The sequence below is a fragment of the Anguilla anguilla genome, chromosome 19, assembly GCF_013347855.1.
Source record: "Anguilla anguilla isolate fAngAng1 chromosome 19, fAngAng1.pri, whole genome shotgun sequence".
Classification (NCBI taxonomy): Eukaryota; Metazoa; Chordata; class Actinopteri; order Anguilliformes; family Anguillidae; genus Anguilla; species Anguilla anguilla.
The window spans coordinates 18,200,219-18,225,143 of NC_049219.1; the positions used below are offsets into that span (position 1 = coordinate 18,200,219).

Sequence of the window (24,925 nt, forward strand, 5' to 3'; positions counted from 1 at the left end):
TCAGGGAGCTCCACAGCGCAGGCCTCAGGGAGCTCCACAGCGCAGGCCTCAGGGAGCTCCACAGCGCAGGTCTCAGGGAGCTCCACAGCGCAGGCCTCAGGGAGCTCCACAGCGCAGGTCTCAGGGAGCTCCACAGCGCAGGTCTCAGGGAGCTCCACAGCGCAGGCCTCAGGGAGCTCCACAGCGCAGGTCTCAGGGAGCTCCACAGCGCAGGTCTCAGGGAGCTCCACAGCGCAGGCCTCAGGGAGCTCCACAGCGCAGGCCTCAGGGAGCTCCACAGCGCAGGCCTCAGGGAGCTCCACAGCGCAGGCCTCAGGGAGCTCCACAGCGCAGGCCTCAGGGAGCTCCACAGCGCAGGTCTCAGGGAGCTCCACAGCGCAGCACTGCTCTGACAGAAGCGCACAGATATAAAGCGTATAAATAAATAAAGCCTAATCCACTCAGCCGGAGAGGAAGGCATGAGGAGCCGTTAACTCCTGACGCTCCTCTGGGCCGTTACAAGGGGGTCTGAAGATGGGCCACCAGCGTGTGGAAAGAAGAGCGTCCAACACTCCCCCCCATCACCCTCATTACAGCCTCACGGAGCAGAGTAAGGCAGACAAACCACATCGTTACAACCCGGGGGGGGGGGGCTGGGAAATAAATCAGTACAATAAATGTTTGGATCAGTCTGCATTACTATAATCCAGCCAGGCCACGCATGTAACACCCCCAGTTTCTGTGACGCTACTACACTGTTGCTTTGGAGATACAGGCCAGCCACAGGCAGTAAATACTGACTGAGACTTTACACATTTTAATTAAGGTGTGGATTCCCTTCTGAAATCTCACTCGGCTAATTCACTTGGCGTATAACGCAGACGTAATACCCCCAGATGCAGCTCTGCGCTATAAAGCTGTCCTGTGTTATTTAGGTGGCTCATTGACCTTCGATGCTCAGTGGAGTCTGAGATGCCCCTACAGCCCAGCAAACAGCTGGAGCACCAAGCCTCTACTTAACACAGACTACAGGACAGAAAGAGTCTTAGCCTGTCTTTGGCATGCTGTTTTCCTCCGGCTCTTCTCTCTGAACATCAGCCTGTGTGGGTTCTGAGCCCCGGCGCTGTCTCAGTACTCACCCGCATCGCTGCGAAAGGCCTGACTGACGCCACAGAGGAACGCCATGGCGAAAGGGCTCCCCCGCAGGAGAGGCGGAGGAGGAAGTGAGGTCACAGCGTGCTCTGCGGCCGGCGGGCAGCCTCGCCACGCCGCATAGCACCGTTTCCCCGGTCAGACCTCGGCGTGCCGCTGCACCGGTCGGTCCCGGAGAGCCCGGGGACTGCCCCCCCCAGCCACGCAGGGACTTCAGAGTCACAGGAAGAGCAGTTACAAAAGTACAAAAACGATCCTCCGAGAGGGAGGGGGGAAAAAGCCAAAAAAGAGCAGAAGAAATTCCAAGTGTCAGCTGACACAGACAGCTGGCATGACAAAATATTTGCACCACAATAAAGCCACCCTAACCCCCCTCCCTGCCCCCCGTGGAACGCTGTTCAGCAGCGTGAGCGAGCCGCGTGCTGAGAGCGAGCTGCCAGAACTGCCCACGTCTGGACCCGTCTCCCCGACTCACCCTACTAGCCGAGAGAGGAGAGGAGAACTCCCCTGCTCCACAGGGCAGGGAGCGATCGAGAGAGAGACAGAGGCACAGAGCAAGAGAGAGAGAGGGAGAGAGAGAGAGAGCACAGAGCGAGAGAGAGAGGGAGAGAGAGAGAGAGAGAGCACAGAGCGAGAGAGAGAGAGACCACAGAGAGAGAGAGAGAGAGCACAGAGCTGTCGGGTCACACACACCCAGTCATGCATACCAGCAGGCTCATTTAGGGACCTGGAGATGCAGAACCCCCCCCTCCCCCCCTCTTCAGGGTTTTGTTTTTTTCCAAGGCAGTAAAAAATTAAGACTCTGCTACACACAGTCTGTTATAGCACAGGGCCACACAGGCTCTGACAGTGGGTTAAAACACTGGGTTTGAGAGTGAGGCACTGGGTTTGGGAGCGAGGCACTGGGTTTGGGAGTGAGGCACTGGGTTTGGGAGTGAGGCACTGGGTTTGGGAGTGAAGCACTGGGTTTGGGAGTGAAGCACTGGGTTTGGGAGTGAGGCACTGGGTTTGGGAGTGAAGCACTGGGTTTGGGAGTGAGGCACTGGGTTTGGGTGTGAGGCACTGGGTTTGGGAGTGAGGCACTGGGTTTGGGAGTGAGGTACTGGGTTTGGGAGTGAGGCACTGGGTTTGGGAGTGAGGTACTGGGTTTGGGAGTGAGGCACTGGGTTTGAGAGTGAGGCACTGGGTTTGAGAGTGAGGCACTGGGTTTAGGAGTGAGGCACTGGGTTTGGGAGTGAGGCACTGGGTTTGGGAGTGAGGCACTGGGTTTGGGAGTGAGGCACTGGGTTTGGGTGTTCTGCAGTCTGTTTCAGAGCTCAGCACTAAGACGGGAGGTCCCAGAAAGCAGGATCCCTAAATTTTACATGACTTCCAGCCCTCTCTGCATCGCGCTCAGCAGCAGGCAGGGCTGTGAGAGGGATGAGATCAGCATTGGCCGTTTGCTAAAAATAAAGAGCAGAGTCACACAGCTTAAAGCCTCTTCATAAGCACTGCATGAGAATGTATGAACATGACTGTCACAGCGTGTGCTATGTCCCCATCCATGGCAGACACGGTACGTCTTCCTCATCAGGGAATCCATTAGACTGCAATGGTTGTGCCACACATGACAATCACGGTAAAATACAGCACCGCAGCCTATGGAAGCCTGCAGAGATTAGCATAAATGTTTATGCAACGGTATGTGTTTTTTTTTTGTTGTTATTTTTACAAAGCATTCATGTAGTTGTACTGTAGGAATATCTTGATGAAAAACTTAATGAAAGACAAACTTAATAAATTAATGATTATATGAATGAGCTGGTGGGATTAGTGGGTAGTGTAATTTAGGTGGAACTGGTGATATTCAGAACTGTGGCATTATGCAAGACAAAGAATTTATCCAAGTCTGCTCCTTAGTTAAAAGGCTGCTGTGAGCTGCTGGAAGTTCATTTGAGCAACTCTGTTGGCCAAAAAGGAAATTTTATTAGCCTGAATAATACACAAATGTTCCTTATTAGAAATCGTGAATTATGAATTATTTTATTTCATTTAGTCAGTCAGTGAGCCAGGGACTTTGTGAAACGCTGTGCAGACTGCAGACGATGCGTCGTTTACATTTATGTGGCCAGACAAAACCAATTGCTATAAATTTTACGGAACCCCAAACTATATGTAATGTCTAAAATAATTAATATTATTTTTTATTAATTAAGATTCTCCCACAGCTCTCATCCTAGCAACAAGCAACATCTGCACAGCTGTCCAGTGTGTGTGCCAGGTGTGTGGGTTAGGTACAAGAGCCAGGTGTGTGTGCCAGGTGTGTGGGCCAGGGTCAGAGTACAGGCCAGATCGCAGGGTGTGAGAGTCCCCAATCATGCCACACCCCAGACCCCCCCCTCTCCACGCCTGTGCACTTCCACCTCCCGACACCTGTACACCTACACCCCCCCACGCAGCCTTCTCCTGCAGATGCAGATGCGCTGTGCTCTGTGCTGCGTGCTGTGCGCTCTGTGCTGTGTGCTGTGCGCTCTGTGCTGTGTGCTGCGTGCTGTGCGCTCTGTGCTGTGTGCTCTGTGCTGTGGGCTCTGTGCTGCGTGCTGTGCGCTCTGTGCTGTGTGCTGTGTGCTCTGTGCTGCGTGCTCTGTGCGGTGTGCTGCGTGCTGTGCGCTCTGTGCTGTGTGCTGTGTGCTCTGTGCTGCGTGCTGTGCGCTCTGTGCTGTGTGCTCTGTGCTGTATGCTCTGTGCTGCGTGCTGTGTGCTGCGTGCTGTGCGCTCTGTGCTGTGTGCTGTGTGCTGCGTGCTGCGTGCTGTGCGCTCTGTGCTCTATACTGCGTGCTCTGTGCTGTGTGCTGCGTGCTGTGCGCTCTGTGCTGTGTGCTGCGTGCTGTGTGCTCTGTGCTGCGTGCTCTGTGCTGTGGGCTCTGTGCTGTGGGCTCTGTGCTGCGTGCTGTACATTCTGTGCTGTGCGTTCTGTGCTCTGTGCTGTGTGCTGCGTGCTGTGCGCTCTGTGCGGTGTGCTGCGTGCTGTGCGCTCTGTGCGGTGTGCTGCGTGCTGTGCGCTCTGTGCTGTGTGTTGTGTGCTGTGCGCTCTGTGCTGTGTGCTGCGTGCTCTGTGCTGTGTGCTCTGTGCTGTGTGCTGTGTGCTGTGCGCTCTGTGCTGTGTGTTGTGTGCTGTGCGCTCTGTGCTGTGTGTTGTGTGCTCTGTGCTGCGTGCTCTGTGCTGTGTGCTGTGTGCTGTGTGCTGTGCGCTCTGTGCTGCGTGCTCTGTGCTGTGTGCTGTGTGCTCTGTGCTGCGTGCTGTGTGCTGCGTGCTGTGCGCTCTGTGCTGTGTGCTGTGTGCTGTGCGCTCTGTGCTGTGTGTCACAGGAACATCTGCATGCCCGTGCCAGCGCTGGTTTTGTGTTCTCTGGGTGGGCGGGACGGGCTCATCAATGAGTCAGCAGCTCGCTGGTGTAGGACAATGCAGAGGAAGAGGAATATTTCTCCCAGATCAATACCTGCCAGCTTCTCCACAGAGCCCACCAGATGGAGAATCTCTTCATCTCACAGACTCGTCTAACCAACCAACCAATTACTCAGGTGATTTATCTGTTCATATAGCACCTTTCACACCAATCATGTATGGGTCCCTTTCTGTCTCGTCTCTACCTGTAACCTCCCCACTTTCCCCCCGTCTAAATACAGTAAAAAAAACACTGAAGGATGATAATGCACCTGGGGACGTAACACTGATACATAACATAAAATAATATAATGAGGAGAACAGGCCACAATGCTCGCCACAAGTAAATTAGCGCTCTCATTACCTACAGACTAGAGAGTATCTAACACTGTATCAAGCCTAGTCTTGAAAATCCCCAGTTTCTGCATCTACTACATGACCTGGCAGGCTATTCCACGCATTGACTACTCTCAGTGTACCTGCCACTGAACACAGTGTAATGCTGTGTGTGAGAGCTCACGCCCCCCCCCTGCAGTGAATGCACAATCAGCCCCCCCATCCACTCCCCCCCCCCCCCATAAAGTGCTTTGAGATAATGTGATAAAAGGCTCTATACATTCACATTTTACAAGTGCCATCCAACAGCACTGCGCTAGAATAATTCCTATCCATCAACCACAGCTGCCAACAGTGGCGACCCAGGCCAAAGCACAGTGGTCACATGACACGCATCCACCTATCAAACGACAGAGGGAAGCCAGCGCGGGGAGGGGGAGAGGGAGGTGTAGAGAGAATGCCAGGGTCCTGTGCCCGGCCAGTTGGCAGTTCCCATGGCCGAAAATCTCATCAAAGGGATGGGATCTCCCGACGGCAGCCATGATGGAAAATAATCAGCCTGGATCTGTGCGTTAGCCTGGAGTCTCCTGTGTGTGCCCCCAAAACACAGGACAACAGGGCCTTCACCTGCACAGTGCTAAAGATGCTAATGAAAAGCTCAGTGCTCCTTTAGCAGGGACACGCTATGCTGTGCCTGCAGACAGCGCAACAGTGCGGCCTCTGAATAGCCCGTGATATTTCAGAGAGACAAGCCTCACAGGGCCAAGCGGCTGTAGCTCTCTCACTGTGGAAGGGAAGCTTTTGCTGTTCCACCCACCACTAACTGCTAACACAGCACTAATCACTAACGCTACTACCAAACAACACTACTGACTGCTAACACAGCGCTAACTGCTAACACAGCACTAACCACTAGCGCTACTACCAAACAACACTACTGACTGCTAACACAGCGCTAACTGCTAACACAGCACTAACCACTAACGCTACTACCAAACAACACTACTGACTGCTAACACAGCGCTAACTGCTAACGCTACTACCAAACAACACTATTGACTGCTGACATGATGCTAACAGTTAACATGACGCTAACCTCTAACACTGGTAACTGCTAATGCACCATGAAATGCTAACTGCCAATATATGCAGAAACAGGAGGGAAGAGAGAACACAGCACACGCTCTGCCTTGGCAAGAGCTCCATCCTGCCACTCAGCCAGAGCAGAGCACACTGTGTGGGCACACAAACACTCAGCACTCAGAAGCATCGGGGGGAGAGTTCCATTTAAATTCAGTCAATTCCACAAACGATTTCAAACAAATCATTCACTGAAACACCCTCACAGAACAATCATGGGCATTCTCAATTCATTAATCGAGTTTCAATTCAATTCCTAAACTGACTGAAGCTCAATTGGATTTTTTGTGGCCTAAAATTCCAAGTTTGGGGGAAAAGCCCTGCACAGATAATCGTGGGCAGGAACTGGAGTGTCACGATAACAAATAATATAATTCAGAGCAGCAAAATTCTTCCCATGTGTAGCAATCTCACTGCCTGCCTCCAATACTACTGGCAGCAACACTAAACACTGAACAGTAACAGGAATCCACAATATCCTCCTCCTTCATTACAGCACGCATTAAACCTATGGCTGCCCCAACTGCTCCTGGTTGAATAAACACCCTTTATGCACAAGTTCTCTGGTGGTGAGCAGCCTAGCCTGGGCATCTGCAGTGACTGCTCAGCCTTGGGGGAGCGGGGGCTGAAACGCCCTCCCTCCTGGAGCAGCGAGCCAGCCCAGCTGGCCACGGGCTCAGAGCTGTTCTTCATTCATTGTTTTTGGGTCAAGTAGCCATGGAGAAACTGGTGCATTATTAAAAAGCAGAAAGATTGACAAGGATTTGTGGGAGAGCAGAAAAGAAGGAGGGACAGCCACTGCACATCTGTCTGCATGTGGACCAGCTGGAGAGAGGGAGGGAGGGAGAGAGACAGAGGGAGTGGGGGGAGGGAGAGAACATCTCTTCATCTCATGCAGGAGGAGGCCAGTGAAGGCATGAAGGCCAGGAGCCTCTTACTGCAGTATTAGCAACCTGCCTGGAATTTATAAGACAAAGGCCAATAAAGGCACTCACTCACTCTCACTCTCTCTCTCTCTTCCCCTCTCGCTCTCCCTCACTCTCTCTCTCCCTCCCTCTTCCTCTCCCTCACACTCTCTCTCCCTCGTTCACATCTCTTTCCTTCTCACAGCACACACACACACACACACACACTCATTTTCTCTCTCCCACTCATCCTCTCTCTCTTTAACTACGTCTCAGTTTCTCTCAAATTCAAATTCAAATGAGTCTTATTGCCATGACGTAAATTTACACACATTGCCAAAGCATGAGTAGAACAAGCATGAAGTAAACACACAGACGGAATATGTTTCTGTCTGTCACTCCGAGGTCAGGGCTAAGGGCCCCAGGCAGTCCGTCTCTTTTTTCTGCACAGTGCTGAAGGGACAGACAGACCCTTCCGCTCACCGCATGGGCAGGGTCCAGCACGCCACACCCACGCCCGGACAACAGCCGTCCCACACAAACCCCTCTGTTTAACAAGCCCCTCTCAGCAAGGGCCCTGTTTCACAGGACACCACTTCTCCCGCTGGGGGGCGTCTGTACTGAGGGGAAATGAGCGCACACCTGAGGACGGAGGTGTGCACCGGTTTAAAGAGCGTTGGCTGCGCAGACGGCAGGTGTGCACCGGTTTAAAGAGCGTTGGCTGCGCAGACGGCAGGTGTGCACCGGTTTTAAAGAGCGTTGGCTGCGCAGACGGCAGGTGTGCACCGGTTTAAAGAGCGTTGGCTGCGCAGACGGCAGGTGTGCACCGGTTTAAAGAGCGTTGGCTGCGCAGACGGCAGGTGTGCACCGGTTTAAAGAGCGTTGGCTGCGCAGACGGCAGGTGTGCACCGGTTTAAAGAGCGTTGGCTGCGCAGACGGCAGGTGTGCACCGGTTTAAAGAGCGTTGGCTGCGCAGACGGCAGGTGTGCACCGGTTTTAAAGAGCGTTGGCTGCGCAGACGGCAGGTGTGCACCGGTTTAAAGAGCGTTGGCTGCGCAGACGGCAGGTGTGCACCGGTTTAAAGAGCGTTGGCTGCGCAGACGGCAGGTGTGCACCGGTTTAAAGAGCGTTGGCTGCGCAGACGGCAGGTGTGCACCGGTTTAAAGAGCGTTGGCTGCGCAGACGGCAGGTGTGCACCGGTTTTAAAGAGCGTTGGCTGCGCAGACGGCAGGTGTGCACCGGTTTAAAGAGCGTTGGCTGCGCAGACGGCAGGTGTGCACCGGTTTAAAGAGCGTTGGCTGCGCAGACGGCAGGTGTGCACTGGTTTAAAGAGCGTTGGCTGCGCAGACGGCAGGAGCTCCTCTCATGACTTTGAGGAATAATCCTTTGCTTTGCGGGGAGTGAAGAGGCGGAACGGCCAGACGGCTTTGAAGGGGAGCTCTCCCGCGGAGTTTGGGCTCCTGCGCCACGCCTCCGTTCGTGCAGCTCAGGGGAACGCAATCTGCCGTGCGCTGGAGCCACACAGGCGCGGAAGCTGGGTGCCTGTGGCGCTCTGATACCGCGTAAGACACGGAGCAAACGCACAGACATCAGCGTCCCTTACAGTGCAGCCCTCCCGTGCTACCAATGCTGCTGGGCACACTGACGGCACGCCCATGCTAGCAATGCTGCTGGGCACACCGATGGCACGGGAGCAGCCCTTACTCCAAGCTGGCTTATCCAGAGTCATTTCTTTAATGAAAGCTTTTGATTGGCACCTTTAACCCCCATATGAGTGTCATAGGAAATGATGGTGGCTATAAACCTCCTAATTGTTCCAACAGAAGTATTCACGCTTCACAGCAAATCACTTCCCCCCCTCCCCCTCCCCCAAAGCAAACTCCAGTGGCCTCTAATATTTCCTCCAGTCATGCCCAGGAATCCTCCCCTCCATCAGCATACACAAGCAGAGAACAGCACCAGCCCAAGATCCTGTTATTTATAAGACAATGACCTGTCACTCAGAGACCATACAAATGGATGCTATTAATACATTCAGGAGCATTGAACAACAACCCATATCCAGTTACATTCAGCTTCAGAGTCATTCCAATACCTCTCAACAGACAGGATGAAGTTCACTCTTATGTTACACAGCTGAAAGTCATTAACGGTGCACATATGGTGCGGCTCCATCCTACCCGGGGCAGGGGCCATTTCTGGTAATAAGTAGGCTACTCACAGACAATGTAAGAGGGAACTTTATGTCCATCAGAACTTCAATCATATACAAAACATGTCTGCAGGTTCGTAAGATGTATAAAACCTGCCATGTTTTAATTGTCGCTCTTTAGAGGACCGCGCCAGAGACTATAGACGGAGGTGACGGCACTGGCGCGCGCGGCTCAGTGGTCTGTGAGGAGAATTCCAATGGCCGCCGGGACACGCGCGATGTCCTACGGCCCGTTAGCCATCACATCAACAGCGACTCTCTGCCACACGGACGCAGAATGCACTGCACTAACAGACGGTGACCTTTATTTGGAATGACACAAATCGCGTCTGTAGTCAGACAATGAAAGAGTAACCCTGGAATGATATGCTTTGTGGACCTCAAAATGCAATGCGAATGAAATGTACCTCCATTAAAAGCACGCTTTATTTTAACCAATAAAAGGACAATGCGCTAAACTACAAATATCGCTCACATTCTGTTGAGGCAAAAAAAGAAGAAAACATATAGTCTGTAAACACTGCGGAGTGAGCATAACACTACAGCACTAGTCCTTAATGAATATTCATGTCATCCCACAAACGGGAAAACTGTTTTTGTACATCGTTATGCGATAGGCAGCATGCATGCACTTCCATAAACGGACTCACGGAAGCGCACGAAATAATACTCTGACTGCAAATCTTATCTCTATACACTAATCGCTGCCCCGCTTCACTGTCAAGCCCGTCAGAACAGTCATCAGTCCACGTTCAAATGTCAGCAATTTCACCCTTCAGTAATACAACTCAAATACCGCTGCGCACGCACGAGCGAGAAGGGAAGAAAAGACAACCACGGTACCTTTATTCACTCTCCGCAGTATCTGACATCGGCACTTAAAAGAGACGGCTATCATTCTCGCTCACTGCTCGGCGTCAAGGTGCTCGGAGGGCTCTGGAGTGGCGGATGCAGCACGCGGATATCTAGATTCCCCGCACATAGCAGGAGAAAGGTAATCCCACCGGGAAGCGACAGACTTTCAGCGCTCGCGGCGATGTAGCAGCAAGAGATCAGGTTCAAGAGCAAGTAGCGCAGAGCCCTCCTTCACCCTCTGTCCGGACGGCGAAGATTAGCGCCTTAGAATGACAAATCGCATATTCTCTACCGTTAAAAAAGGACGGTGAATTACAGAGGAGGGGGGCGCGCGAGGGAGGCAGAGCGGGTGTGCCTGCAGAGAACCGCCGTCGCCTCGCGCTGTGCCATCTGAATGGGCTTTTAAAGTTGCATGCTTGCGCGTGGAGCGCCGGCTACTGCTGCTTATCCGAGACAAATTATATTTCATTTTCATCGATGGGAAAGGCGAGGTCTCCTGCCCTTGATTGTATAACCGATAGTGTACCAGAGCCTCAAACTGATGAGACGGGGAGATTTGGACCAACCGCAGAAACTGATTATCATGAAGCCTAGCGGTTGTGTTTGCGCTTTATTTAGATAAGCAACGGAGCCAAATGTCGAGGGAATTCATCCGAGAGGCAATAGCAGATAGCCCACATTTACTTGGAACCAACCAAGAGGCAATTAATCCAGTTCATTTGCTCTATCACTCTCGATGTATTCCGCTCCGCTCGCTCTCTCGCCTCAGTTAAAAAACTCACACATACTTTTTCTTTCAAACAAGCCCGTAAAGTGTGTGTACAATGAATGTTTTTTTCCCTCGGAATTAGGAGCACAAAATAAATGGGTAACAGTGTGTTCCTTTTTCCCTTTCATGCATAGTTAATCACGCATTCTGAAGCCGGTAAGGATATGACGATATTTTTTCACGGGATGTTGATCTAGAAACATCAAATGACAAAATAAAATACTTAACTCAGAAAATAAAATAATAACCGCCAAAGTTTTTCTTCTACCTATTCCCCATACTTCCACCCAAACTAGTTTATAAGTATCTGTACTGCACATACATTCATCTATCATGTGTAACATACCATGTATCATAACTTGCATTTTGGTTCATATATAAAAATTCTATTAATTAATAATTTGATATGAATATAATTAGAACATGCGTAATGATTATTTTAACCCCAGCCAGCATGCCGCTGTTGCGCGGAGAGGGCGGTCAGGGGTTACGGGCTGATCTCTTCCCCCCGGGGCTGGGGCCCTAGTGGGCTGATCTCTTCCCCCGGGGCTGGGGCCCTAGTGGGCTGATCTCTTCCCCCCGGGGCTGGGGCCCTAGTGGGCTGATCTCTTCCCCCCGGGGCTGGGGCCCTAGTGGGCTGATCTCTTCCCCCCGGGGCTGGGGCCCTAGTGGTGTTATCTGCGGGCTGCACACTGAGATGGGAATCACAGCTGCAGCATGGGAATGCGGTTCTAATCTGGGATTATATTATGACCAGAGGCCTCACACACAGCAGGACGCCTGCACTGGGATTAGAGGAAAACAAATCCGCTGCACTGGGTTAATGACTTACGTATATTCATGTGTGTATACAATTTGTGCATACAAATACTATGTACATACAAATACATATACATGTCACATGACCATACATGCACACCCCCTCCCGCACGCCTTCTTCCATAAACACACCCCCGCCCCCTGCACACACCACACCCCCCTCCGCACGCCCCCTCTCCAACCCACACACTATCCCGTGTACACTCCGCTGCACCCTCTGAATATTATTGCTGCATTGCATAATGGGAGGGATACACACCTGCCCCCTGCCATGTCCTGACAGCACGAGAATATTTGGTGGATTAAAAAAAAAAAAGAAAGAGACTAAAGTAAATGTGTCACTTTCTCCCCTCCAAAATAATATCCTTTTTAGAAACTAAAATAGCTGGCAAGTCCTAATATGAGAGTATAACTGGAGTCTGAGTCTGCCAGGTGAACAGGTGGAGATTAGTGTACACTAAACCTGAAGATGTTTTCAGTCTAATGTGCAGTCCCAGTTCAGCAAAAATGACCTGTTATGAACAATCCATACATCAATGCAGCTCCTCTTATACTGGTTGAGGGTGATTTAAGATGTTTAATATTGAGATTTGAGCTCACAATTACAAAGATGACAAGAGGCTTTGTCACCTTGTTTTGTATGCCTGGAAAAATGTCAGGGCTTCAGTCTAGCAGGGGATGATTTAGCAGGGGAAAGAAAGAGATTGAAAAGGGTTTGCTTAAATCTGTTTAGGGTCACTATTTAAAAGCTATGCTACTCTTTACTCAGTAGAATACGCTAATCTTTACTGAATATGCCGTTTACATTTAAGAATCAGACTGTCACCTCTGTTTTCCACAATGATTTTCAGTTACAGATAAACAGGGAGAAATAACAGCTTCTGTGCGGCCAGCAGCCCCTAGTGGTGACAAGAGAGCGGTGCAAGAGAACGGCCTCAGACTCCTCTTTATATTCTCGCTGACGCATCTCAATTTGCATAGTAATCATTTTCGGCAGTTAATGAATTCCTTCCTGTTATTCTCTATCAGTACTTTTCTCATATCTACTCCTTCCAAATTTGAATTTAATATTACTTCAGATCCAGGGCATCAATTATCATCACATTTCAATTATGCAGAAACTCTTAATTTTATTTAACACATATCCCACTGTTGTAACTTTCATTTTCATGTTTTAAGGATTAATTTGGAGCATGTTACCCTCTTAAAAATGCCGGTATCTTTGGAATACAGTGCTTTCAGAGATGAGTCAATCAAATGCTTCCAAGAAGTGCTCAATAAGAAGTCAGTCAGATAAGAGTCACGGCAATGTTATTTTCAAATTAATAATAAGATGGCAAATTAAGTGACCCTTCCACTAATCTAAATGCATATTTTGTCTTTGTAGAACTGTGCTCCCCAGTGTATTTAAAATGCATTAAAGGTGAAATTTGGTTTGTAGATGGTGGGCTCTGCTTGGGCTGAGAGAAGCTGGTTCATTTCTCCATCGACGTGACAAATGGATTGAAATGCAGGACTGACTGATCTATAAATGCATTTCCCTATTCAGCCCAACGCACGCACACACGCGCACACACACGTGCACGCACACACACACACACACACAGATATACACACACAGACTTACGCACACTTAGACACACACACCAGTATGTGCACACACACACGCACGCACACACACACACGCACACACGCACGCACACACACAGATATACACACAGACTTATGCACAGTTAGACACACACACCAGTATGTACACACACACGCACGCGCACACACGCACACACGCGAACACACACACGCACGCACGCACGCGCACGCACGCATGCACACACGCGGACACACGTGCACACACACACACATACACACACACAGATATACACACACAGACTTATGCACATTTAGACACACACACAGATATACACACACAGACTTGTGCACACACACACGCACGCACACGCACGCGCACGCACACACACACACACACAGATATACACACACAGACTTATGCACACTTAGACACACACACCAGTATGTGCACACACTGCTGTGCGACTCTGCTCTGAGACACAAAAATCATTTTGCCAAAAAGATTTCAGGCATGAGAGGAGAGCGTGTGCAACGTTGTGTCCCAGCAGACACCTCAGGGCTTTCTGGAAGAGAAAGCTGGTCTCACAAAGGCACTTCCTGAATCATCTTAACATCATTTCCTGTGATGAGACAACACATCAAACCATGTTCTGCCTAGACCTACAATTTTTGCCTAGAATCCAGAATTGCAGAAGTTTTTTTGTTTTTCTCTGAGAGACAGAGAGAGAGAGAGCGAGAGATAGAGATTATGCATAACATTGCACAAACTAACATACACAAATACCACACACACTTGAAGTACATTTGTTGTACTCATGCTTATAATATTTAAATATATATACACATCACTGCCAATAAAGATAATTTGAGTTTGAATTTGAGAGAGAAAGAGAGGAAAACTCCCTGAGCCTGTACAGTACAGGGTACAGAAAGAGTTCATTGAATGAAAATCAGTGCAGTGGCCCAAATTGAGCTTTTAGCCCTCTGGTTGTGTTCTGGTCAAATGTGATCGATTTAAAACTTTTCTGTACCAGAAATGTGGCTTTGTTCATCTAACTGTCAAAAGGCTTCATGAACTCATGAACGCATCTGAACATACAGTAGGAATCACTTTCACTTTTTTACTGTCAAGTTTCTGGTCCAATATGGCTGGCCATAGAAAATGAAATGAGTTCATTCAGCAGAGGAGAAACACCCACACACAGCCAAAATGGTTCTTCTTATCCTTGTTAACCTGACCATGAAATCAATGTGAACACAAACAGCACAAACTGACCCATTCAACTTCAACCGCGTCTCCCAATATTCTATCAGACAGTTACGCACAACATCATTTCATGTTTGAATGTAAACATTGTGCAGGTGGTGCTGCTCTTTATGTAAAAATCAGGAGTCTGACATGCAGTACAGCTCACAACTCGAGCCCCTGCGGTAACCATATCAACCATTATTCACACAAAACCGACTAATGGCATCAACCCAGGAACATACCGCCATCACACAGGCACACGCGCATTCACATCGACAGACTTTAAGCACAGGAAGCTCCTGAGGACTACGCATCCCCCCAAACAGGCTCCTCAGCGCATGGTCCTTCTGCAGGGGCACAGTGCCCAGACCTCCCGCTAAGCTCAGAATTCCGCGACGTTTGTCCCATTTCGGGTTGGTGGTAGTGCAGGGGTTAACACCCCAACCTGACCTGGGGACAGCCGCTCCTCGAAGTCTGACCCGTCCCAACACAGGCAGCGTGAGGGACAGCAGGAGCACCCCGGGCCAGCCCGTTGCCGTGGAAATGGGGGCTTAGGATGGGGATCCAGTTCCAGCGTCATCGTCCCCCAGTTGGTCCAGCAGTACACTGAGGGCTGATCCTGTGGCCAGTTTCAGCACATACTGCTCTGGGTTCGACTGATACTGACTGTGTGTGCGGGGGGTTGAGCGAGAGAGAGACAGAGAGAGCAAGGGAGGGGGGGGAGAGAGTGGGGGGGGGGGGGGGGGGGGGGGAGGGGAGAGAGAGGGGCAGAAGGCCCGGATCAGTGTCGACGCCCACTTCAACAGGAGACACAGATCTGCCCAAGTGCAGGCCTGCTCCTCCACCACCAGGGGGTGTTCAGGGACGGGACAGAGAGCGAGCTGGAGTCGCCGGTGTCCTCTCCGGCCGCGATGTGGGCCGTTGCCATGGCAGTAACAGTGTAAACTGCGTTTAGGTTAGACTGAGGTAGTGATGGCCCCTTGCCTCTGCTTCCACGGGGAGGAAGGCGCGTTGCCGTGGAGACCCTCCCTGGACTGCCACAGGCGAGGGTCGATACCAGTCTCCATTTGGACAAACCCGGCACCTCTAATTAGCACTCGTCCCGCAGAGAGCAGACGTGTGTAAACACAGACGGGGCACTGGCTAGGACAGGAAACAGCACGATTAAGGACGGGGGCGGCTGCCTCCAGTCTGCCGATCGATGACCTGGATCACCCGAACCCCTCCCCGTCACCCTGGCGTTAACGGGACAGCCGCTACAGCTCCAACACCTCACACCACCAGGGGGCAGCAGCTGCACACGCCCTGGAGGATGATGGGTATAAGAGTCCTGCACATCAGGAAATGGAGGCCGCAGTGGTGTGTTCACACTGCAGAAGGTGGGAGTCGTGGCTCTAAGGCATCAGAGTTTAAATGGAGCTCCAGACTGAACTGAATAATTCAGATCTCTCCCCTTCCCTATCGGCCTCCTGCTGCTGGGTGATAAATATTTTCAGCAGGAAAGGACCGGGCCTCTTCTCTTAATCTCATTATAATCACACTTCGCCCCCCGGCCTCAAACACGCTCTCCAGTTTAACAGCAATCTGTCCCCTCTGCTTTGGCTCTCAGACGTTTGACAGCTTTCAGAATTACGCCTCCTTGAGAGAGAGATGCGTTTACTCACAGAGCAGAGGCCGGACCACAGGACCAGAGCGCCACTCTTTTAATAAGAGAACAGACACAGATATTCTGTAATAACCCCAGAGAGACCAGCGCAGTACGCGCACTGCAACCCCCACTCCCCAAAACTAACATTTCACACAAGAAGGCAAACGTGTTTACAAACGTCCATCTCCCAGAATCCCGTTACCAATTTCATTTTTCAATTTCGGCTTTGTTGCGGCAGGTTCACCAGGACTGCTCAGTGAGTGTGAAGTGAATGTGTGTGCGTGTGTTTGTGTGTGTGTGCGTGTGTGTGTGTCTGTGTGCGTGTGTTTGTGTGTGTGCGTGTGTGTGTGAGAGACAGATTGCACTGTGACCCTGACAAAAACACCACAATGTGAGCTGAACTTTCCCCACAAACAACCACACACACACACAGACTACACTCATACACACCCTACATACCCACACACACACCATACACAAAGAAACACATGCACACAGACACTGTTCAACTTTTCCCTACAATTCATCACTTATCCTCTGATGCTTTGGGGAGAGAATTTGATGTTTTAAAGTCTGAATTTGTTTGGCACATCTATTGATATTAATATAAAGGGCAATCACACTGCCTTCTACATCAGATGAGAATTGATCTGTTCAAAGGACCCCTCGAAGCGTGCTGTGAACAGGCAGTTTTTAGGACGCCCGCAGGCCCTCCTGCCACCTCCCTCCTCTCACACACAGAGAAATAACCGCGATTAAATACAGCTAATGAAGTGAAACTCCACACCGCCAGACCGCACACTCCTACACAGGCCCTTCCACTCTGGGGAAGATCACGGACTCTGCGAGGTGCCGTCTGCCAGTGCAGATAAAACAATCCAACTCAGGGTAATTACAGCATGTGCTCCAGCACACCCAAGCATCCATCACATCCATCACACATCCTCCTCTATGAATGATTAAAGGTTTACATTCCGTTGGGATAACATCCCTTTAATCTCCTGTCATTTCCTACATAAACACTGACTGTGCTTTCCAGGACAAAGGAAATTAAGTGTGCAAAAACCGCAAGCTGGCCTCTTTAACTGTACCCTGAAACTCTGAATCCGTGACTCTTCGACTCTTTCAATCTCGGAATCTGAACCAGAATCTGTGACTCTTTGACTCTCTGAATCTGCGAATCTGAATCTAATCAAGGTTATTCAGCATCCTGGAGAACTTGTGCAGTATGTAAATATTTATTTAGAAAGGCAACTTAAATACACATTTGAAAAATTCTACATGGCAAGCTTGCACAACTGTTAAAGACTCATTCACGCTGCTGCAGGTTAGCCTTTCCAGACGTCAGTGCATTCACTTCACTGCCAAGGCTTGGAGGTACATGCAGTCAGTGGAAGATGAATAACAGCGCCCTCTAGTGGTAGCACACAAACATAGGCCCACTGCCACACTGGCCCACAGCAGCGGGCAGATAAAGACAGTCAGCTTCAGGCAGTGTTGTTGTTTTCCTGCGAAGGACAGTGTTCAGTGATCGGTGGTGAACATTCTTCCTCACCTCCCAGCAAGCAGTGAACAGCACAGTCCCTTTTTTTGTCCTGTTTTTTTCTCGACACCTTTGCCTTGTGCGCTCATAAGTGAATTCACAGATTTGATAATGTGCAGGTTGCCTGTTAAATTTGAGTTTTAAGTGAATTCACAATCAGTTACACGCGTGTGCTCAGAATCCTCTCACACGCACAGACCACAGTTACACGCGTGTGCTCAGAATCCTCTCACACGCACAGACCACAGTTACTAGCGTTCTCAGAATCCTCTCACACGCACAGACCACAGTTACACGCGTGTGCTCAGAATCCTCTCACACGTACAGACCACAGTTACACGCGTGTGCTCAGAATCCTCTCACACGCACAGACCACAGTTACACGCGTGTGCTCAGAATCCTCTCACACGCACAGACCACAGTTACACGCGTGTGCTCAGAATCCTCTCACACGCACAGACCACAGTTACACGCGTGTGCTCAGAATCCTCTCACACGCACAGACCACAGTTACACGCGTGTGCTCAGAATCCTCTCACACGCACAGACCACAGTTACACGCGTGTGCTCAGAATCCTCTCACACGCACAGACCACAGTTACACGCGTGTGCTCAGAATCCTCTCACACGCACAGACCACAGTTACACGCGTGTGCTCAGAATCCTCTCACACGCACAGACCACAGTTACACGCGTGTGCTCAGAATCCTCTCACACGCACAGACCACAGTTACACACGTGTGTTCGGAGTGCTTTCTCATGCATGGTGCGTAGCTCCACAGTCAGAAGCGTTTCATTCAGGAACACCACCCAAACGGCAGAGAAAGACACAGACGTACCCAAGCGTGACTTCCGCCCCTGATTCAATACGGTTACTGGACACGTTCAGAATGCCAAACAGGGCAGGCTCTTCTATCAGACAGGGCTTTCCGGAAACAAGCCTGGAGCAGACAGGGCTTTCCGGAAACAAGCCTGGAGCAGACAGGGCTTTCCGGAAACAAGCCTGGAGCAGACAGGGCTTTCCGGAAACAAGCCTGGAGCAGACAGGGCTTTCCGGAAACAAGCCTGAGGCAGACAGGGCTCTCCGGAAACAAGCCTGGAGCAGACAGGGCTTTCCGGAAACAAGCCTGGAGCAGACAGGGCTCTCCGGAAACAAGCCTGGAGCTTCTCCCCTGCCCTGAGAGAGAAGTCTACTGGTGTCAAAACACAGCGCTCATTATCTGAATAAAAAATTTACAAATGAATAAATAAAGTAATAAAGTAAAATATGAAAAAAAGGTTTGTTGGACAGTTCTGAGAGACGCAACTATACACTCACACACACACACACACACACATTCAGACTACACACACACACTATGCATTCACACACACACTATCACACACACACACACGCAGACTACACACACACCAACAGGCGCTGTTTCCTGACTCGTGGTACTGACACAGCTGAGCATATTAATCATGACATGTGCTTAGTTGCGCTTTGTTTGCGCTGCCTGTTCTCTCACTCTGCAATCCCCCACTGCCAAAGCCAAACGTATGCAAATCAATCATCATTAATAAGCAATTAGTCCCAGCTAATGCTGTCGCACATCCACCAGCACCGCTCTTTATGACTTTATCTCCTGTAAAAGCCTCATATTCCTCCGGGAGAGCGCCTTACTCCGTGTTCTTGTTGTACAACTCGACATTTCCTCCCGTTTACTGACTGAAAAAAATGATTCATTTTTAAGTTCGATGTTATGAGCTACCCACAGGGCTTCTGATAAACGGCCCGTATTGTTGTGAGAGAAGAGCTCCTCCATTTGCATTCCCAAAACATCATCCATTACTCAGCCGGTTAATCATGACATCACGGCCATTAGGGGCTACAGGAAACTGCCACACACCCTCCACGCCACCAGGGGGAGCTGTAAACCCAGTCAGGGACTGAGGGAGTGTCTCCTTGCTGCTGTTGCCCCAGGGTTGTGCTTTAATGGGGGTTTGGGAGTTCAGGGTTTGGGGGGTTGGGGCTTTAGGGGTTTAGCGATTTTGGGGTTCGGGAGAGTTTCAGGGTAACTGTAATTACCCCAGGGTTAGAGAACAGTAACAACCCCCTCCCCCCTACCCCTGGGGTGTGACTGCGTCCATTTAAAACAAGATCATTTCCATCAAAAGCCATATTAATATATATTAAAGATATATATTTATCAGGAGAAATCGAGTAGTGGCCCAGAGGATCAGTGCATGCTGAGCGGATACGTCTCCCAGCATTCAGCTTGCCTCCTCACAGACCGCTTCCGTCACACAGCCTGCGCTGGCATGCTGAAGAAGCAGGATTTTTAGGCTGACATTTTTATTTTTAACCGATTGTACCGTCACATAATGAATGTTTATCTTGGAATAAAAAACCATTTAATACTCCAGCATGGACTGAGGTGTCAAGCACACAGTGCGCACTGTGAAAAAGCAATTATCCGATCCCACTGCTCCCCCCGAAAATTAAATTAGGAGCGGGATGGGGCTGGACTCAGAATGCATAATGACTGCACAGCCCATATTTCTGAGTCACCGCCTGGCCACCTGCGGGGAATTCTCATCAAATGCGGGAAATCCATTATCTGATGTCTTGACTGTGTTAATAGCATTAATGCAGCAGTATCCAGTTTGGATCATTTATTGTATCGCGAATAGCTGGACTTTCAATAAAAGTGACACAATGGTGTTATTTTATTGCTGATTTGCGGGACACGGGGAGAACGTGCACACACATCCCCACACAGACAGGCCGGGATTCAAACCCAGGTGTGAGGTCACAGCGCTGTCCACCGCACCACCCAGATTCTACACAACTTCAGTCAGGGGAAGAAACCAGCACTGCACTAATTACAGAAAACTAATTACCTCTGACAGTTAGTCAACAGAGCTTTGTCAGATGCAGATGGGAGGTTAAATATGTATGATTACAGGGGAAAGACACTTCAGCCCCCTCCCTTCCCCGTTCCCGCATCTCCTCTCCGTGGAGACGGGAGGGATTCGCATATTCTGACAGTAGGACTGGCTTAGGGTCCATTACTGGTACAGTGGAATCCCATTAAGGGTGAACAGCACTGTACAGTGCAGTCATTTCCAAACCCTGTGAATATGCATGAGATCCCTATATGTCCGTCAAACTAGCCTTCTCCAGCTTACGATCTCCAGGGCATTGAGTGGCATTAGAAAGGTGTATTATGCATGTTGTTGTAGGCCTTGAAATGCAAGCGAACTGGGAAAGGAAAATATTTTCCCCATAATTTAACGCCGTGGGTTATTTTTCAGAGCGAAGGAACCTTTTGCTCTTTGAACAGCAGCTGCGCTGCAGTTGAGGAAATGAAGGCTTCACAGCGAGGCACAGAGCTTTCTTTACAGAGAAGAAGCACAAAGAGTCACAAAAGTGCAACTTGAAAGCACAGCCCCGTAAATCTCCATCCACAAAACCCATAATTACTGCCCCGTCAGTGCGTCTTACTCACGCCCAACGCAGCACAACAGCTCCAGGCCAGAGAACGCTGAAGCACACTTCACCCCTCGGGCGCTAGCAAAACACAAAAACACTCCAACAGAGCAGAGAAAGATGAATCATTCATATCCTCACAAACAGGTGCTTTACGGGGTTCACTTTGCCAGTCAGGAATGCGAGATTGGGACTGTTCTCAAACAATGTTTTATAAAGTGCCTGTGAAACTTTTTTTTAGAAAGTCCAACAATAAACATTCACATCTTAGAAGTGACTTTATACTGCACACAGTGCTGCAGGCTATACCATTTATTACACTTTTCAATCAGCCTAAAAGAAACAAATTAGAAAAGCTTTTAAAGTATATCAATTATTCAATCAGCGGGACAGAATAAATTGGATTATTACGAAGCTTATGCACCTGGGGAAAGCATTCGGCATAATTACTCCATGACAAATGGACAGGTCTCCACGGCAACTGCCATTTTATTCATTTGGACTGCAAGCCTAGAAAATCCATTAAATTGTTACTTTATCAAGACATTACAGCGCGGCTGATGTCATACTTGGTGATAAGCAGGCTGTCCTGCTATTGGTCTGCGGCAGGGACACCTGCAGCCATACTCTTCAGCACAGTGCAGGCTGTCCTGCTATTGGTCTGCGGCATGCTGTCCTGCTATTGGTCTGTGGCAGGGACACCTGCAGCCATACTCTTCAGCACAGTGCAGGCTGTCCTGCTACTGGTCTGCGGCACGCTGTCCTGCTATTGGTCTGCTGCACGCTGTCCTGCTATTGGTCTGCGGCACGCTGTCCTGCTATTGGTCTGCGGCAGGGACACCTGCAGCCATACTCTTCAGCACAGTGCAGGCTGTCCTGCTATTGGTCTGCTGCACGCTGTCCTGCTATTGGTCTGCTGCACGCTGTCCTGCTATTGGTCTGCGGCAGGGACACCTGCAGCCATACTCTTCAGCACAGTGCAGGCTGTCCTGCTATTGGTCTGCGGCACGCTGTCCTGCTATTGGTCTGTGGAAGGAACACCTGCAGCCATACTCTTCAGCACAGTGCAGGCTGTCCTGCTATTGGTCTGCGGCACGCTGTCCTGCTATTGGTCTGCGGCAGGGACACCTGCAGCCATACTCTTCAGCACAGTGCAGGCTGTCCTGCTATTGGTCTGCGGCAGGGACACCTGCAGCCATACTCTTCAGCACAGTGCAGGCTGTCCTGCTATTGGTCTGCGGCAGGGACACCTGCAGCCATACTCTTCAGCACAGTGCAGGCTGTCCTGCTATTGGTCTGCGGCACGCTGTCTTACTCTTCAGCACAGTGCAGGCTGTCCTGCTATTGGTCTGCGGCACGCTGTCTTACTCTTCAGCACAGTGCAGGCTGTCCTGCTATTGGTCTGCGGCAGGGACACCTGCAGCCATACTCTTCAGCACAGTGCAGGCTGTCCTGCTATTGGTCTGCGGCACGCTGTCCTGCTATTGGTCTGCGGCAGGGACACCTGCAGCCATACTCTTCAGCACAGTGCAGGCTGTCCTGCTATTGGTCAGCACAGTGCAGTGAGCGAACACTCGTCGCTCTCCCTAACAGGAAGAGGATGTTCTTAAAACGAGATTCTGTCACGAGAGGGAGCAGCCAAATCACACGGAATACAGCATGCACAAAATCACCGCAAAGACTTACATCCAAAAACTACAAAAACTTAGCTTACATCCCCAAAACCGTTTCCATGACTCCTCAGCCTGCAGCTGTAAAATAATATGAAAAGCATCATGAATATTTTTACACGCTTTAACCCTTTAAGGTGTGTGACCACAAATACTGTGAGTGATTAGAATGTTCTGAAATGAATCCAATCCAATCCACACACACACACACACACACACACACTGTACTCATATCCCCTGTGTGATGACCTGCTTCAGTGAATACCCCTCAGAAAGGCACACTGGCTCTATGAGTGACCCTGGATGACACGCCCTGCTGGGCCCATAAACCACCAGACATGATTTGGGGCTTGAGAGAGCTCGGGGAAAATGTGGGGGTCACAGCGTCCTACACTGACAGAGGCAAGCATGCAGGCCTCCCAAACACTGAGGTGCGGCAGGCCTGAGCTCACGTCCTGAAGTCACCTGTGCAAGTTCACCCAAAACAGAACCCTCATTAATCAAACCCCCCACCCTGACCCCCACCCCCAGCCCAAGGTCATTCTACAGCCTCTAATCTCAAAGCTCTCCGCATGCTGAGGATCAGTATTAGACTGCACTGCCCAGGAGCACGCACCATGTGAGCACTGCACTGCCCAGGAGCACGCACCATGTGAGCACTGCACTGCCCAGGAGCACGCACCATGTGAGCACTGCACTGCCCAGGAGCACGCACCATGTGAGCAGGACAGTGAGCTACACCCAGCGCGGAGCACGCACCATGTGAGCAGGACAGTGAGCTACACCCAGCGCAGTGGTCCCCGGCTCACAGCTTCGGTGGGGAACTTAGGCCTGAAGTTTGGGAAAAGGCCTCGTAGCGCATCAGACTCCAGGAATAAGCAGCGTGAGGGTTTGTATTATCCATTATCAGACCTAACACACAGCAAAGCATCAATGACAAGGACAAGAGCCACTGATTCAGAATATTTCAACAGATGCCAAATGATTTAAATTTCCCTTCAGCTCAGGGAAATTTGCACCTGTTGGCTTTACTTCTTCTTGTTTTTCCTGTTTGTAATAAAATGGGAAAGAGTCACACTGATGTCAGCAGCAGTACGTGTCAGACGGGGTTAGGGTCCCACACCCCCCCACAACCATCCCACACCCCCCCCCCCCCACAGAGCAGAACAGTGCAGCACTAAACCTGCTCTCTAATTACAGCAGAATGCAGCGCCCCTGTTTTCACCCCCACATCCGTAATCTTCAGTGAAACACACAGCCCTCTGAATCACAGATGCGATAAAAAAACTGACAGCTACAAAATGATCACATTGAAATGACCAATGTGACAAAATTATGCTACCAGTGCGTAATAGACTGCCATTTGACTATGCAAAAAAACTAAACTCCCAGAGAGAGAATTATGACAGGTACATTAACATTGCAGTCAGCCCGAATGAACCCAGAAACATCTTCAAATCAGTCATAAGACAGGACTGATAGACTAGGCTTTGATGCAGAACAGAGCAGGTACATTTGTACAAGTGCATTATGGGACGTCAACCTCTCAGGTGCGATAATGTGACTGGCACCACCATCTTGGTGAATCAGGGTTGGCATGGAAACGCGGCAGACCCTAAAAACGCTGACCGAGGAATAACTGGCCAATCCCAACAGGAGTGGGTGCTGAACGAATAGGAAGAGAGGACAGAAGAGAGAGGGAGAGAAGGAAAGTTGGTCCTAATTCACAAACCAAACTCACTGAAGAGCCTTACTGTGACTCAGAGAGCACAGACAGCTGACGAGGATTCATTAGAGATGACGGCTGAGGGGGCGAAGTTTGGCTCTGTAGTGTTTTTATATAACAGCCAGGACACGCCACGGCAAACCAATCAGCTATGGGGACACGCCACGGCAAACCAATCAGCTATGGGGACACGCCACGGCAAACCAATCAGCTATGGGGACACGCCACGGTAAACCAATCAGCTATGGGGACACGCCATGAAAAACCAATCAGCTATGGGGACACGCCACGGTAAACCAATCAGCTATGGGGACACGCCGCGGTAAACCAATCAGCTATGGGGACACATGCCACGGTAAACCAATCAGCTATGGGGACACATGCCACGGTAAACCAATCAGCTATGGGGACACGCCACGATAAGCCCCCCCTC

General features: G+C 50.2%; 1 protein-coding gene across 6 annotated transcripts in view; it reads right to left on the bottom strand.

Annotated features, from left to right (window-relative positions):
* grip1 (glutamate receptor interacting protein 1) overlaps positions 1–24,925 on the bottom strand; it is a 126,240-nt gene that overhangs the window by 46,776 nt on the left and 54,539 nt on the right. The window contains exon 1 of one of the 6 annotated variants that reach the window (XM_035401460.1): positions 9,992–10,524. The exons of 4 other annotated variants lie outside the window; for them this stretch is intronic. In XM_035401460.1, coding sequence (XP_035257351.1) covers positions 9,992–10,046 — 55 coding nt within the window. In that variant the 5' untranslated portion in view covers positions 10,047–10,524. Of the gene's footprint in view, positions 1–1,118; positions 1,336–9,991; positions 10,525–24,925 lie in introns of those variants that run through there. One more of the 6 variants, XM_035401461.1, reaches the window with a different exon arrangement.